The sequence below is a fragment of the Carcharodon carcharias genome, chromosome 15, assembly GCF_017639515.1.
Source record: "Carcharodon carcharias isolate sCarCar2 chromosome 15, sCarCar2.pri, whole genome shotgun sequence".
Lineage (NCBI taxonomy): Eukaryota > Metazoa > Chordata > Chondrichthyes > Lamniformes > Lamnidae > Carcharodon > Carcharodon carcharias.
Window position 1 is genome coordinate 106,484,911 of NC_054481.1, and position 17,039 is coordinate 106,501,949.

The window sequence follows — 17,039 nt, forward strand, 5'->3', positions numbered from 1 at the left end:
TAAATCCAGAGGAAAAGCAATTTATACAAGAGGCAAATAATTACAATTCTGTTTCGTATATACTTCAACTTTTCTAGGCCTGCATTAGACAAGCTTTCCACTGTATCTCAATCAAACCTCACATAAGCACAAAGATGTGAAACACAAACAGGGTTTTCTGTCATTAGCTCATTTAAATATTTTGCACAATTTTACTTTAGTTTTGATGCTTATATGTTGGTAGCATACAATTATGAACCCACGTCAATTAAAAAAAACCATTAATAGGATACCCTTAAATCTAAATATGAAAAAAAAACCTGTTCCACAGATATCCCTTGCAGCAGAGTAAAGGGACACAAGGTGAAGGGAAGAAAATTCACCCAATCACAAGGAAAATATGATCTTCCTTGATTTAACTTCTATATTCCTTAATTGCTGTGAGCATTGTCTGAAGGTGTTCAATTAATCTAACAATTTTGCTGAACAACTTTTGGGAACAGTTTCCAGCTGCTATGTTTGGAAATCTTATTCCAAACTAGTACTCAGTAATTAAAATATAAAACCACACACTGCAATAGCACCTCTTTTGTAAACACACTGGTGGATACTATAGTCATTAATTTATAACTTCAGAGTAGAACACTATGAAGTAGCTCACTGGAACACCACTTTGTTCACTCCTGCTGTTTGAATCACAAAGGCTAGAATGATTAAACATCCTGCTAACAATCATACAACACCACTAACACAAGTACCAGATTTGTGGGGCTGGAAAATTCTTCATTAGTTACAGAGATACAAATCACAGTATGCATGTTCCATCATTTTATTATCTTGGTTTAAATAATGGATGGACTGGAAATGTAGGTGGAGCAAAATAGAGAAATTATTTAAATTAAATAGTAAAAACATGAATAAAACAGTTAATCAAGGCATTCAAGCATCCTTCTTGAAAGCTTTAAAAAATTAAGATACAAGTCATGATTTTATCTAACATTAACACCTCTCAAAGCCAGACCGCTTTAAGTTTAAAATTATGGTGCAGATTCCACTCCGTTATGCTGTTTCTTTCTGCACATCTCACAAATTCGGCAAAACTCACAAAAGATTGCTGAATTTTAAGCACACATTACAATCTTTTGCGCTAATTTAAAAAATATTGTGCTAGAAGCTGGCCCCACCCACAAAACTGGCCAGACCCCATATCTATCACCACTGGGAGCTTCCACTGATTGTGCTTGTGAGGCCTTCGAAGAAGGTCTAAGAATTTAAACTAGTTCCTTTAGGCACAAGAACATGTCTTGGCAGCAGAACATGTTTAGGCATGGCCTAGAAACTTTTGAATATGATTATTTTAATTTACCAAGAAACTGAAGACTGTACCCCAACATAACCTGCAAGTGGCTCTGTATATTACTTAAAACTCATTTTTGTGATAAACCCACTTTCAGATGTATCAAACTTTACCAAGAAATCAATTCAAATGAGTTTGAGCAGAAACTCAAGTCTCAAAATCTGTGCCTGGATTGCTAATTGTGCTCAAAGCAAAAATTCTTACCCCATATTTATTTTGGAGAGCTAAACAAAACTAACTCATTCAACCAGCTTTTCTTCCTTATTTTCTTACCAGTTTGAATTGCTGGAACTCACATTACTTGCAAGTTTTGCAAATGTTTCATAGAGTAGATGGCAATCACATGGCACATTTCATAAGTTTTATAAAGGACGCAGTCAGGTGAACCAATGACATAGTATATAGCCTGCACAACTCTGGAAACCACACCATTTTAGCCTCTGATTAAACCAAATCTCTGGGATCAGCATGCATGTCTTGGAGATGACCAGCCCCAAGATCAGCATATCGGACGTCCAATCCCTAGACACCTCCATCCCCCACTGGGATGGTCTGAGGGCTCTCTGCTTCTTCCTCGAACAGAAGCCCTAACAATCTCCATCCACCACTACTCTCCTCCGTCTGGCTGAACTTGTTCTCACACTGAACAATTTCTCCTTTAACTCCTCTCACTTCCTCCAAATAAAAGGTGTAGCTATGGGTACCCCCATGGGCCCCAGCTATGCCTGTCTCTTTATGGGATATGTGGAACATTCCTTGTTCCAGTCGTACTCCGGCCCCCTCCCACAACTCTTTCTCCGGTACATCGATGATTACCTGGGTGCTGCTTCATGCTCTCGTCGGGACCTGAAAATTTTTTAATTAATTTTGCTTCCAATCTCCACCCCTCCATCATTTTCAGATGGTCCATCTCTGACACTTCCCTTCCCTTCCTTGACCTCTCTGTCTCAATCTCTGGTGATAGACTGTCCACCAATATCCATTATAAGCCTAACGACTCCCACAGCTACCTCGACTACAGCTACTCACACCCCGCTTCCTGTAAGGACTCCATCCCATTCTCTCAGTTCCTTCACCTCTGTTGCATCTGTTCTGATGATGCCACTTTCAAAAACAGTTCCTCTGACATGTCCTCCTTCTTCCTTAATCGAGGTTTTCCACCCATGGTTGTTGACAGGGCCCTCAACCGTGTCCGGCCCACCTCCCGCGCATCCGCCCCCACGCCTTCTCCTCCCTCCCAGAAACATGATAGGGTCCCCCTTGTCCTCACTTATCACCCCAGCAGCCTCCGCATTCAAAGGATCATCCTCCGCCATTTCCGCCAACTCCAGCATGATGCCACCACCATGACACCCTGGTCCACTCCTTCATCACCCCATACTCCTCAATCCCCTCCCGCGGCACCTCCCCATTCAAACACAGAAGATGCCACACCCGCCCTTTCACTTCCTCTCTCCTCACTGTCCAACGGCCCAAACACTCCTTTCAAGTGAAGCAGCATTTCACTTGCACTTCCCTCAACTTAGTCTACTGCATTCGTTATTCCCAACATGGTTTCCTCTACATTGGAGAGGCCAAACGCAGACTGGGTGACTGCTTTGCAGAACACCTTCAGTCTGTCCGCAAGTATGACCCAGACCTCCCTGTCATTTCTCATTTCAACACTCCACCCTGCTCTCTTGCCCACATGTCTGTCCTTGGTTTGCTGCATTGTTCCAGTGAAGCTCAACGCAAACTGGAGGAACAGCACCTCATCTTCCGACTAGGCACTTTACAGCCTTCCAGACTGAATACTGAGTTCAACAATTTTAGATCTTGAACTCTCCCCTCCATCCCCACCCCCTTCACATTTCTTCCCCCTCATTTTTGTTTTTTCCAATAACTTATATTGATTTTTCTTTTCCCACTTATTTCCATTATTTTTAAATGTATTTCCACCCATTGTTTATTTCTACCTTTCAGCATTCCCCCATCCTCACTAGAGATATCTGTACCTTATCTGTCCTGTCTTCCACTCTTAATTTAGATATCATCACCTCTTTAAACTCAGCAGGTCTGGCAGCATCGGCGGAGAAGAAAAGAGTTGACGTTTCGAGTCCTCATGACCCTTCAGAAGAACTGATTTTTCTTTACAAGGAGAAGGGTGAAATATAAGCTGGTTTAAGGTTGTGGGGCGGGGGGGTGCCGCGGAGTTGTTGTAGGGACAAGCAAGCAGTGATAGGAGCAGATCATCAAAAGATGTCACAGACAAAAGAACAAAAGAACACAGAGGCATTGAAGGTGATGATATTATCTAAACGAATGTGCTAATTAAGAATGGATGGTACGGCACTCAAGGTATAGCTCTAGTGGGGGTGGGGGGGCATAAAAGATTTTAAAATAATGGAAATAGGTGGGAAAAGAAAAATCTATATAAATTATTGGAAAAAACAAAAGGAAGGGGGAAGAAACAGAAAGGGGGTGGGGATGGAGGAGGGAGTTCAAGACCTAAAGTTGTTGAATTCAATATTCAGTCCGGAAGGCTGTGAAGTGCCTGGTCGGAAGATGAGGTGCTGTTCCTCCAGTTTGCATTGGGCTTCACTGGAACAATGCAGCAGGCCAAGGACAGACAAGTGGGCAAGAGAGCAGAGTGGAGTGTTAAAATGGCAAGCGACAGGGAGGTTTGGGTCATTCTTGCGGACAGACCACAGGTGTTCTGCAAAGTGGTCACCCAGTTTACGCTTGGTCTCTCCAATGTAGAGGAGACCGCATTGGGAGCAACGAATACAGTAGACTAAGTTGGGGGAAATGCAAGTGAAATGCTGCTTCACTTGAAAGGAGCGTTTGGGCCCTTGGACAGTGAGGAGAGAGGAAGTGAAGGGGCAGGTATTACATCTTTTGCGTGGGCATGGGGAGGTGCCATAGATGGGGGTTGAGGAGTAGGGGGTGATGGAGGAGTGGACCAGGGTGTCCCGGAGGGAACGATCCCTATGGAATGCCGACGGGGGGGGTGAAGGGAAGATGTGTTTGGTGGTGGCATCATGCTGGAGTTGGCGGAAATGGCAGAGGATGATCCTTTGAATGTGGAGGCTGGTGGGGTGATAAGTGAGGACAAGAGGGACCCTATCATGTTTCTGGGAGGGAGGAGAAGGCATGAGGGCGGATGTGCGGGAGATGGGCCGGACACGGTTGAGGGTCCTGTCAACGACCGTGGGTGGAAAATCTCGATTAAGGAAGGAGGAGGACATGTCAGAGGAACTGTTTTTGAAGGTAGCATCATCAGAACAGATGCGACAGAGGTGAAGGAACTGAGAGAATGGGATGGAGTCCTTACAGGAAGCGGGGTGTGAGGAGCTGTAGTCGAGGTAGCTGTGGGAGTCGGTAGGCTTGTAATGGATATTGGTGGACAGTCTATCACCAGAGATTGAGACAGAGGGGTCAAGAAAGGGAAGGGAAGGGAAGTGTCAGAGATGGACCACATGAAAATGGAGGGGTGGAGATTGGAAGCAAAATTAATAAATTTTTCTAAGTCCCGACGAGAGCATGAAGCAGCACTGAAGTAATCATCAACGTACCGGAGAGCGAGTTGTGGAAGGGGGCCGGAGTAGGACTGCAACAAGGAATGTTCCACATACCCCAGAAAGAGACAGGCACAGCTGGGGCCCATGCGGGTACCCATAGCCACACCTTTTATTTGGAGGAAGTGAGAGGAGTTGAAGGAGAAATTGTTCAGTGTGAGAACCAGTTCAGCCAGACTGAGGAGAATAGTGGTGGATGGGGATTGTTCAGGCCTCTGTTCGAGGTAGAAGCTAAGGGCCCTCAGACCATCCTGGTGGGAAGCCCTCGAACAGAGGCCTGAACAATCCCCATCCACCACTGCTCTCCTCCGTCTGGCTGAACTGGTTCTCACACTGAACAATTTCTCCTTTAACTCCTCTCACTTCCTCCAAATAAAAGGTGTGGCTATGGGTACCCGCATGGACCCAAACTATGCCTGTCTCTTTATGGGGTATGTGGAACATTCCTTGTTCCAGTCCTACTCCAGCCCCCTTCCACAACTCTTTCTCCGGTACATCGATGATTACATCGGGACTTGGAAAAATTTATTAATTTTGCTTCCAATCTCCACCCCTCCATCATTTTCACGTGGTCCATCTCTGACACTTCCCTTCCCTTCCTTGACCTCTCTGTCTCAATCTCTGGTGATAGACTGCCCACCAATATCCATTACAAGCCTACCGACTCCCACAGCTACCTCGACTACAGCTACTCACACCCCGCTTCCTGTAAGGACTCCATCCCATTCTCTCAGTTCCTTCACCTCCGTCGCATCTGTTCCAATGATGCTACCTTCAAAAACAGTTCCTCTGACATGTCCTCCTTCTTCCTTAACCGAGGTTTTCCACCCACGGTCGTTGACAGGGCCCTCAACCGTGTCCAGCCCATCTCCCGCGCATCTGCACTCATGCCTTCTCCTCCCTCCCAGAAACATGATAGGGTCCCCCTTGTCTTCACTTATCACCCCAACAGCCTCCGCATTCAAAGGATCATCCTCTGCCATTTCCGCCAACTCCAGCATGATGCCACCACCAAACACATCTTCCCTTCACCCCTCCGTCGGCATTCCGTAGGGATCGTTCCCTACGGGACACCCTGGTCCACTCCTCCATCACCCCCTACTCCTCAACCCCCACCTATGGCACCTCCCCATGCCCACGCAAAAGATGTAACACCTGCCCCTTCACTTCCTCTCTCCTCACTGTCCAAGGGCCCAAACACTCCTTTCAAGTGAAGCAGCATTTCACTTGCATTTCCCCCAACTTAGTCTACTGTATTCGTTGCTCCCAATGCGGTCTCCTCTACATTGGAGAGACCAAACATAAACTGGGCGACCGCTTTGCAGAACACCTGCGGTCTGTCCGCAAGAATGACCCAAATCTCCCTGTCGCTTGCCATTTTAACACTCCACCCTGCTCTCTTGCCCACATGTCTGTCTATGGCCTGCTGCATTGTTCCAGTGAAGCCTAATGCAAACTGGAGGAACAGCACCTCATCTTCCGACCAGGCACTTCACAGCCTTCCGGACTGAATATTGAATTCAACAACTTTAGGTCTTGAGCTCCCTCCTCCATCCCCACCTCCTTTCTGTTTCTTCCCCCTTCCTTTTGTTTTTTCCAATAATTTATATAGATTTTTCTTTTCCCACCTATTTCCATTATTTTTAAACGTTTTATGCCCCCCCACCCCCACTAGAGCTATACCTTGAGTGCCCTACTATCCATTCTTAATTAGCACTTTCGTTTAGATAATATCACCAACTTCAACACCTGTGTTCTTCTGTTCTTTTGTCTGTGACATCTTTTGATGATCTGCTCCTATCACTGCTTGCTTGTCCCTACAACAACACCCCCCTCCACTTCTCTCTCCCCCGCCTTCCACTCCTCCTCCTCAACCACCACCAACACCACCAGACCTGCTGAGTTTTTCCAGGTATTTCTGTTCTGTTTTTGTCCAGCATATTACCACTGGCAGAACCCTTCTTCTTATCAAGAGGTAGAAGCATTTTCTCTGAAGACTACCTATGAGGGCAGGTCCTCAGTTAGCTGCTGCTGCAGCTTCTTGATTAACAAGGCACCTAATCCCCAGCTAACCCACCAGTTATCTGAAAGGGGATGCCAACAAACCAGTTATGGATCTAAGAAATGCTCCCACTAAAGGCAACTATTTTGTTTACACTTCTCAACTCATAAGGGGAAATTGCATATTGGCAGTTGACAACCAAAGCACAGAAGCTCAAGCACTTCCTGTGGGATTCTCAGATCACAATGTGAAATCGCATATTCATAAGATCTTATCAACCAACTTAGAAAATCAGCTGCATTACCAAGCATGAACTCCAACAGAAAGTTCAACACTTACTACGTTGAAAATTCAGTAAAACAAATGATAAAGCTGTGGTAAACTTGTGGGAAATATTCCCAAAGACCAGGCTTCAGTAACACAAAACAATATGCAAATTGATGGGCTGAAAGACTAAAATTTGTACTGCCATGACAAAGAATCAAAAAGAAAAATAAACTGAAGTGCAACTTCTAACAAGATCTTTATACAGTAAATTAGATCATTTCTCCTGAAGTAAAAACATAAGTTGGTGTGACTTTACTTTCACTGCTGACCTGATAGAAATATTCATTAAAAAAAACAGATAATGCTGGAACACAGGTCAGTCAGCACCTGTGCAAATAACATACAAGTTTTTGTATTTGTGTTCTGAAGATTAGCACATCAAAACGTGAACTGGATACAGTGTTTCTCCAGCATTTTCTATTATTATTTCAGATTTTCAGTATGTTACATGATGATTTGTTATGACTAAAGGGCAAGTCCAAAATTAACCATATAAGGCTTACTGAAAATTTCCCATTTTACAGTACAAAGTGCAAAGAAGGCCACGTCTGCCATGGCACACCACAATATTAAAAGCCAAGCCTTTCTTTCCCATTTCACGGCACACTATCATTTTGTATGTGTTGACTACATGCGTGAGGAAAAGTTACTTTTCTGACTACAATAATACCTAATAAATGTTACACATTTGTGGACCAACACAGATCAGGAATAGACTATGCATTCTAGATTTTGTACAGCACCTATCGAAAGGTTATTTATGCTTTCATTCCCTACCACAGGTCCTACCAATAAATGTGGGCTATATAGTTTGACTTAGGTCAGAATGTAAATACAAAATAGATGTCAAGTACACAAAAAACGGTCATAATTTAAAATTGAAACCCAGCTTGATTAGCACGTTTCTTCAGATAAAATTTTACAGAAAATATTAAACCAAAAACCTTTCCAGGCAATTGCCTCGTTGCTTTCCACCTCCCTTAAAGCCCCTGGCAACAATATGATGTACTCCCTCACTGTTGATTCTCAATTTTGTCCATTTACCACTGTCTGTCCTCCTGCTTCCCTCTCCATTGCACATGTGCAGGCAACCAATTAAACTTACTGGGAACACTTGCATTGAACATTGAAGATCCATTGGCATTATCTAAGCTTACACTTTTCACTAGCAAAATCAAATCAGGAAAAGAAAGTGAAACAAACAGATTAACATGGAGAACAAGAAATAGACAGCATGCATTTGGTAAAAACAAAAAACTGCGGATGCTGGAAATCCAAAACAAAAACAGAATTACCTGGAAAAACTCAGCAGGTCTGGCAGCATCGGCGGAGAAGAAAAGAGTTGATGTTTCGAGTCCTCATGACCCTTCGACAGAACTAGATTCTAGTTGCCAGACCTGCTGAGTTTTTCCAGGTAATTCTGTTTTTGTTTAGCGTGCATTTGGTGATGTTTTTCAGTTGCATTTCACAAGGCATCTCCTGGCTGACAAACACAAAATTCAAACCCAATTGTCTTTCAAAGACTTAATTACAGACAATAGAAATAAAGAACTTGCATCCACATAGCACCTTTCACTCCCTCAGCACATTCCAAGGGACTAAATTAATTCATTTTAAATTAAAGCACTGATGTAATAAATTTGAAGTGCACCATCAATTTGTGCATAGGGTCTCACAAACAGCAATGAAATAAAACATCTGTTTTAATTATGTAGGTTGAGGGATAAATGCTGGCCAGGACACCAGGGGAACTTCCCTGTTCTCTATAAAACAGCAGAGTGATGATCTTTTATGTCCACCTGTAAGGAACTCAGTTTAACATCTCAGCCAAAAGATGCCACCTCAGAGTACAGCACTCCCTTGGTATTGTTCTGAAATGTCAGCCATGATACTTATGATTCAGGAGGGTAGAGTGCTCAAGTCTTTTTAAAAATCTTACACAGCAGCTTCCTCAAAATTGCACAATGCTTACAAAATTTCTGGTAATATAATTTTAGCTGCTGGAGATGTTCCTGAAGTTTTATACTAGAATTGTCACAGAGTGCAGATAGAATCATGAGGCATTAAATGTTTTCATCGGTTTGAGATCCTGTATTCCAGCAAAAATACACAGGCCAGGAACCTTCATTACAACCATTAGCTAGTTGATTAATGCAACTACAGAGCTTTGCCAGTTACTGCAATGTAGGCTTTTACCACATATTATCTGCAGCCAGAGTTGATTGGTTAAGCAACCAAAGCCAGAAGGTGGTACGAAAGGTGAACTGTGTGGATCTCAACAAGATGCAGCAACTGATTAAAATACATACTGAATAATATACACAGGAACCTATAATGTTACAAAAAAAAATCCCTACAACATCTGCAATATGAGCTGGGGGGTATCTGTGGTGTCCTGGCCAATATTTATCCCTCAAATCAACATCACAAAAGTAAATTATCCTGTTGCCAGGGGCTTTAAGGGAGGTGGAAAGCAACGAGGTAGTTGTCTTGAAAGGTTCTTGGTTTAATAATTTCTGTAAATTTTATCTGAAGAAACATGCTAATCAAGCTGGGTTTCAATTTTAAATTATGACCGTTGTTTTTGGTGTACTTGACATCTATACAATACGTATAATACCAAATTCCCGATGAGCCTCAGGCCAACTAATTCAATTTATGGCATAACACAAATTTACGTGTAGGCAGTGAAAAGGGTTTATTATTCATGCAAGGTAGATTGCCAAAAGTCACAAGCTTTTGAAAAATCTTTTCTCAATGTTAAATGTGGGTACACTAGGATAACTAGCAGCTGAAGATTGCATAATATTAGAGAAAAAAGAAATAAACCAAACGTTGTGCCTTTTCCTGAGGTTTCATTGCAGCATACAATAGCTACCTGTTCTGTATGCCTCAGTTGTTTTGTATTCCACAGTAGTTTTTAATTGAGTTACTACATATACTATCCTGACTGAATCACTAAATCCCCTCTGTTTTCAAAGAATAATTAATTAATGTGTAATAAGTTCAAGGAAAACAAAAACACCACCCACAAACTAAAATGGTATTGGTGATGGTGCTGGAACAATATACAGCATTGAATAGGAGGAAGCAAAGTGAGATGAAAACAGTTAACACTTAAGAACATATTCTACCTCCAGATCTGCATGTTCTACTTACAGTGCCAGAGCAAGTGCTAGCTCCTAGCATTACATCCACATAAGCAGATTCACCAAGGAGAGGCCAATTATATTAGCCTCATGCCAGTAGGTCTGAACAGCTGGTTATATACAACTTTACACATGGACTCAACTGTAATACTGCTATGGTATTAAGTAGCAAGATCAGTCAAAGAGTATGAGCACAGAAGTTAACTTAACACTCCTGTGCCCCATTTCCTCCCCCAGAAAAAAATGAAAAAGAAATGACAGACTTGCATTTATACAGTGCTCTTCACATTTCAAAGTGCTTTACAGACAATGTTGTACTTTCACAATTATAGTCATTGTTTAATGTTGGAAACACAGCAGCCAGTTTGTGCACAGCAAACTCCTACAAATAGTACTATGATGATGACCAGATAATTTACTTCTATGATGTTGATTGAGGGATAACTATTGGCCACGACACCAGAGATACTCCCCTGCTCGTCGTTGAAATGGTGCCATGGGATCTTTTACATCCATCCAAAGCAGGCAGATGGAGTTTAAAGTCCCATCTGAAAGATGGCACCCCTGACAATGCAGCACTCCACCTGGTGTGTCAGCCTTGATTTTTGTGCTCAAGCCCTGGACACAATAAGAACATAGGAATTGCTAATCTAAGACTACTAAGATCCATCTAGTTTGTCCTTAACCAACCTGGTGGTTGAATAAAACAACAATAATAACTAATCATGGGAATCAATCTCTATCAATTGGTCTACAAAAGAACCTGATACAAGGTGAGGAAACTTCCAGTGGTATAAAGCTTTGGAAACCATTAGTCCAAACCTGTTTCTCCCAAGCATGCACAATTATATGTCTATTAACCGCACAATTATATGTCTATTAAGCTTTTATGCATAAAATAATTTCAATAGAACAATACAGTACAAAAAAAAGCACCATTTAGCGATGCTCTCAGTTCTGCAAATAATTAATTCTTTGGACTAAATTTGGCTACGCCAAAGATAAATTCAGGAAATGCATTTGTTTTAACACCAAATATTCAGTCTGCAGTCCGAAGCAAACATGCTGTTTAAGGATCAAGCCAGGAAATGAAGTATTTCAGAAAAATAATTATGTTCTGTGAAAAAAGAACGAAATTTCTTAACTGAGATAAGGGGTGTAAGAAGTTCGAATGCATTATTCAGGTCTTAAACAAACATTAAACAATAATCCAAACATATTTGGAGTATGCTATAACAACTAACTAGGCTGACTCACCCTCAAACTACCATTCCTTTCTCATGCCTCCTTCAACGACACAGGCAAAACCAGGAACTTAGCGTGTGAAAAACTACACAATCTTACATTCCATGAGGTCCAAGTGTGGTAAAGAATTATTATTGTTACACACTTAAAACCTTTCCAGCATTGACTGAATTATGGCAAGGGTATGTAACAGGGATTTTTAATACAACTAAAGTGCAAAGATACAATAGGTGCAAGTTTACAGCTGCAAAGAAAATTAGTTCAAACCTGAGATTGACATTTAGACAAAAACAAAGCTTCCACCAGAATTTCCACACCCTCCACCCCATATGATTGGAAGCCTCATTAATAAGGCCAAAAATGACATTACAGAGCCCAATTTCAGTAATTAATTTTCAATGTTTCATTTAGAATTAAAACATTGTATAGGCAAAATAAAATTAAAGATAAAAGTAATAAGTAATAATTTAAATCTGAGTTCTATAACTATAACATTTTGTTGCCCCAGGACTAGGATGAAATAATGCATTCTCACAGCATCAAGGTGCAGTTTCAATGTAAGAGTTGGTTAATTGAATTTCTTAACTTACATCTATCCAAAGATGTCTGCTTTGTCACAATTGTCCAGATAAAAGTGCTGCGAGCATAATGGAATTGCCATTATCCAGCTGGATAATAAAATTGAAGAGCAGTAGAGTACAAAATAAAATGAGTGTCATTTTTCTTGGTCTGGGAGGTTGTCTTAAATGAGATAGCGAGTTTACATTGTCAAGCTGTGAAGTGAGACAACTTGCACAAGGCTTTGGTTATGAAAATCACTGCAGATTATTTGAGAAAACAAGTAATTTTTGAGTGTAGATAATGGAGGTTCCAGTGTCTTTGCAGTAAAGTTACTGGCACATCTGAAATTATTTTCCGTCATTGAGAAAAGGTAAAGCAATGGGAACTTTGAGGCTCAGAAACAGCCACCAACAGTATATTATTCTACCGTCTCCCTTCTTCTTTCAAACTATAAGTAACATACATTTCAGAACAGAGTCAAACAGGTGGGAGAGAAAATGAACAAGTCTACAGCAACCTACTGCTTCTCCTGACAGTCAGCCAATAGTGGCAGCAACAATGAATTGGAAGTAGCACTTACACCTCACACCCCTTTTATTAATAAAATGATAAGGAGACACCGAATTTTCCCAGTGCCATGAAACAAAAAAAAACTGAATGAAAAGTGTCCCCCTTTTAGAGGGGTAGAATTGATAGAGAATTAAACGACAAAACAAAGGAAACCTATAATATTAAATAATACATCTGTTATCTACCACACTCTGCGATTCCCGAGATGTCCACTGCTCACAAAGACCTCAAGCTGAGACCAAATACTCCTCCAGGTCCACCCATGCACACAAGACTGCAGGAAAGAAGTGGGCAGCCACAGCAAACACTCTCCCGCCGCAAGAGCCACATCTAATCTGGACATGTAGATAGACACCATGGCTAGGTCCAGGAGGAAATCCACAAGGTTATCCTCTGACTAGCCCATCGCCCTCCACACCAAGTGGTCAAATATCACGAGTGTGGGATTATGTGAAGCCAGAAGTTGCAGAGCAGCCTCCTAATGGTGAAAGATGAACTGCAACCTCACACACAACAAAAACATGGAACAGTCTCTCATCCAAACCATAAATATTACTAGCCACACAGAAAATGAGCGGGCCAGGGAGAACAAACCAAGGAGAAATCCGAGGGCAGGAAGGACATGCACCCTTAAAAAGCGTATGCATCCTATTCTTTTCAAAAAACCATAGAAACAAACAGGACTAACGTCACATGTGACAACACTCATGTCCGAGTCAGAAGGCTGTGAGTCCAAGTCCCTTTCCAAAGATTTGACAACACAATCTAGGCTGACACTCTACTGCAATATTGAGGCAGTGCTGCATTGTCAGGTAGTTTCAGGTGAGATGTTAAACACAAAAGAACAAAGAACAAAGAGAAGTACAGCACAGGAACAGGCCCTTTGGCTCTCCAAGCCTGCGCCAATCATATTGCCCATCAACTAAAACATTTTGCACTTCCAGGCTCCGTATCCCTCTATTCCCATCATATTCATGTATTTGTCAAGCTGCCTCTTAAACACCACCATCATATATGCTTCCACCACCTCCTCAGGCAGCAAATTCCAAACACACACTACCCTATGTGTAAAAAACTTGCCCCGCACATCTCCTCTATAGTTTTCTCCTCTCACCTTAAATCTATGTCCCCTAGTAATTGACTCTTCCACCCTGGGAAAAAGCTTCTGACTATCTACTCTGTCCATGCCACTCAATTTTGTAAACTTCTATCAAGTCGCCCCTCAATCTCCATCGCTCCAGTGAGAACAATCTGAGTTTCTCCAACCTCTTCTCATAGCTAATAACCTCCAGACCAGGCAGCATCCTGGTAAACCTCCTCTGCACTCTCTCCAACTCCTCCATATCCTTCTGGTAATGTGGTGACCAGAATTGCATGCAATATTCCAATAAGCCCATATTTACTCTCTCACATGGATGTAAAAGATCCTATGCAACATTTTCAAAAAGCAGGGAGTTCACTTGGTACCGAGACCAAATCATCACTTAAACAGCTAACACATTATCTGGTCATTATCACACTACTATTTGTGGGGCCTGCGTGCATGTTGGTTGTCATATTTCCTGCATTGTAACAATTACTGCTCTTCACAAGTTCTTCAATGGCCATAAAACACTTTGGGACATCCAACAATCACGCTAGGTACTTTTAAATGCAAGTTCCTCTTCCAATCTGTTCTTCCCCCATCTTCCAAGTTACTGATTTTAGTCTACAAGAGATGCAACATCCCTGGTTCTGTACAGCAAGGGTTGAGTCAACTGGAGTGAGAGTAATTCCTGGCCCCACACACACACCTGGCGAAGGGGTTTAGGGTAGTACTTTATAAGGCCAAAAAGCAAGCTGCTCACCCATACATAGCATTTGATAGAGGAAGATTAACAATCAGGTGATGAAAAAACACCAAGAAGTATCGCTCACATGCTACAAGATCAATAAGTTGATCTTGAAGAGGTGTTGCCACAAGGCTTACTTACAATAGAGGAAACACTAGCCTTCAATGCTGTGAGTCACCATTCAGCATGCAAAACTGCTCCCAGCACAAATTGAGATTTACAACCAACAGTACTGCAACCAAGTGTCATAATCTACAAAACTCTTCCAATGCAATCCAAGTTTATCGAAAACAAAATCTGTATTCTCACAGCTCTGTCTTTTGTAATTCAACTGCAAACAGTATAAAAATTCACAACCCATTACATTTAACTGAAATCCTGTTAATAACAGAAATATTAAGAGCATCACAAGAACAGTAGAAGCTTCAATCAGCCTATACAAAAGCTGTTTTAAAAAAAAGCAAGGGACTATTTGAACTCAAAGGTTGCAGCAATCCTTTAATTTCGAACCATCAAGTAATAAGAACTTGAGTATGGCAAATATCTCGGTAGAAGTGGAATGGGAGTCTGTTATCAAATAATCTGACATGCATTCAAGTCATGCAAAGATGAAAACGCTGCCATAGCTTAGTTTGAGCTATGCCCTGGATACTACGACTTCATCCACTTCCTGACAAAAAGACTCATCAGCAACTATAAACCAGCAGCCAGTCATTTGATTAACAAAAGGATCTTTTTGAGACCAGGAATTGCAGACGCAAAATGATATCTTGAAAATTTTATTGATGAAAGTAGATGAACAAAAATGCGATTTTTCCCAATGCAAGCCCATTCAAACATTTCAGAAAACAGATCCTGCAAAAAGAACCGCCCACATTATAAAGGTACGCATTGGTAAATCTAAATCCAAGAAACATGAACCCGATTTGTCATCCAGATAACTTCCTCATTTGCACAGTCAAGTGTCTCTGATGTGCCAAAGTCAGAAATGAAGGAAGGGTGATGGAGGCTAAGATTTTTTAATATATACAGATAGGCAAAATGCAAATATTTAAGCGGTCAGAAGATATACACATCTAACTCTCTGACCAATCATCCTATATGCAAGGGTGTAAACATTGATAGTTTGAAAGTTTTAGTGTCATTCATTCAACAATAACAAATATCCACTGGTTTAGCCAGGCTTATAAACCCCCAAAACAGTGCGTCTTATTGTGAACATCATGCAACAAAATCTGATTGTCCACAGGTTGTAAACTAATGGGTTTAGATAATCATTTCTTTAATTACTCAAGCTTCACCATTGTAGAGTGTCATCTGCCTAAACCCCATCTAGTAGCTTACAATTCCCCTGAAAGGATGCTGAAAAGCGTTGTCCTATGTTGACCACATTTCCTTTAAGATGCACAATTGGAAAGTTTGAGAACACAATAACCTGACATCAGAAAGAAAGCCAACTGCCTTTAAGTGAGCTTCCACTGAATGGTTAGAAGATCACGCTGCCAAACCATATACTTGCGACAAAATACTTGAACAATCAAAACTAGGCTTCTGGCACAGATTGAGATTGTGACAGTCCCAGAGACCAAAGGCAGTCACAGCTCACATACTCCTCACTCAGATATGGTGTGAATGAGGAACAGTATTTGGCAGGAAGTTTACCTCCACTTTTACAGGGAGGCGCAATGTGGAGAGGGAGGAGGAGAGGGAGTGTTTATGGCAGTTCCACGGCATTTACAAGCGTCTCTCAACTGCGGCTAGGCTCAGGAGCCGTTACCGGGAGGGGTCCGGAGGAGAGGAGAGCGGCGGCATGGAGACCAGGCCAGGCCGGGCCGGCCAGTTTTCCCACCCCGGTTTCCGCACTTCTCCACACAGCCAAGAGGCGGTTTCTAGTACAAACGATGTCCTGGGTATAGGACAGCCGAAGAGACGGTTTTCTCTGTGGTGAATGGAGAGGGTGCTTCCGCCCCGGGCCAGTACTCACCATGGCGGCGGTAACGGTTGGTGGCTGCTGTCTCGCGGACGGTTCCTTCCTCGGGCCCGAGTGATCATCCGGGTCACGCAGACAACCCCGCACTCAGCCAATCACCGACCGAGACTCCAGCTTGCCCAAGTATGGGGAAAGCAATGCGGAAGTGGCTGTACAGCAGCTACACTCCTTACTGCACTGTAAATATCCTCCCGATTCCACCATACACTCCCGACTGTACTGTAAATATCCTCCCAATTCCACCATACATTTTTTCAACTGTAAATATCCTCCCGATTCGAGTATACACTCCCGACTGCACTGTAAATATCCTCCCAATTCCACCATACACTCCTTACTGCACTGTAAATATCCTCCTTATCCCACCATATATTCCCGACTGCACTGTAAACACCCTCCCTATGTCACCATACACTCCCTACTACACTGTAAATATCCTCCCTATTCCACCATACACGCCCTGATACACT

The 17,039-nt window shown here is 42.2% G+C and overlaps 1 protein-coding gene across 3 annotated transcripts in view; it reads right to left on the minus strand.

The window, feature by feature from the left end:
• The window catches only part of capzb (capping actin protein of muscle Z-line subunit beta), a 107,745-nt gene extending 91,053 nt beyond the window's left edge, over window positions 1-16,692 (minus strand). For 2 of the 3 annotated variants that reach the window (XM_041206447.1, XM_041206446.1), the window contains exon 1: window positions 16,564-16,581. In XM_041206447.1, the coding sequence (XP_041062381.1) occupies window positions 16,564-16,566 (3 nt within the window). In that variant the 5' untranslated portion in view covers window positions 16,567-16,581. Of the gene's footprint in view, window positions 1-16,563 lie in introns of all 3 variants that reach the window. The other variant, XM_041206448.1, reaches the window with a different exon arrangement.
• Between the last annotated feature and the right edge of the window lie 347 nt (window positions 16,693-17,039).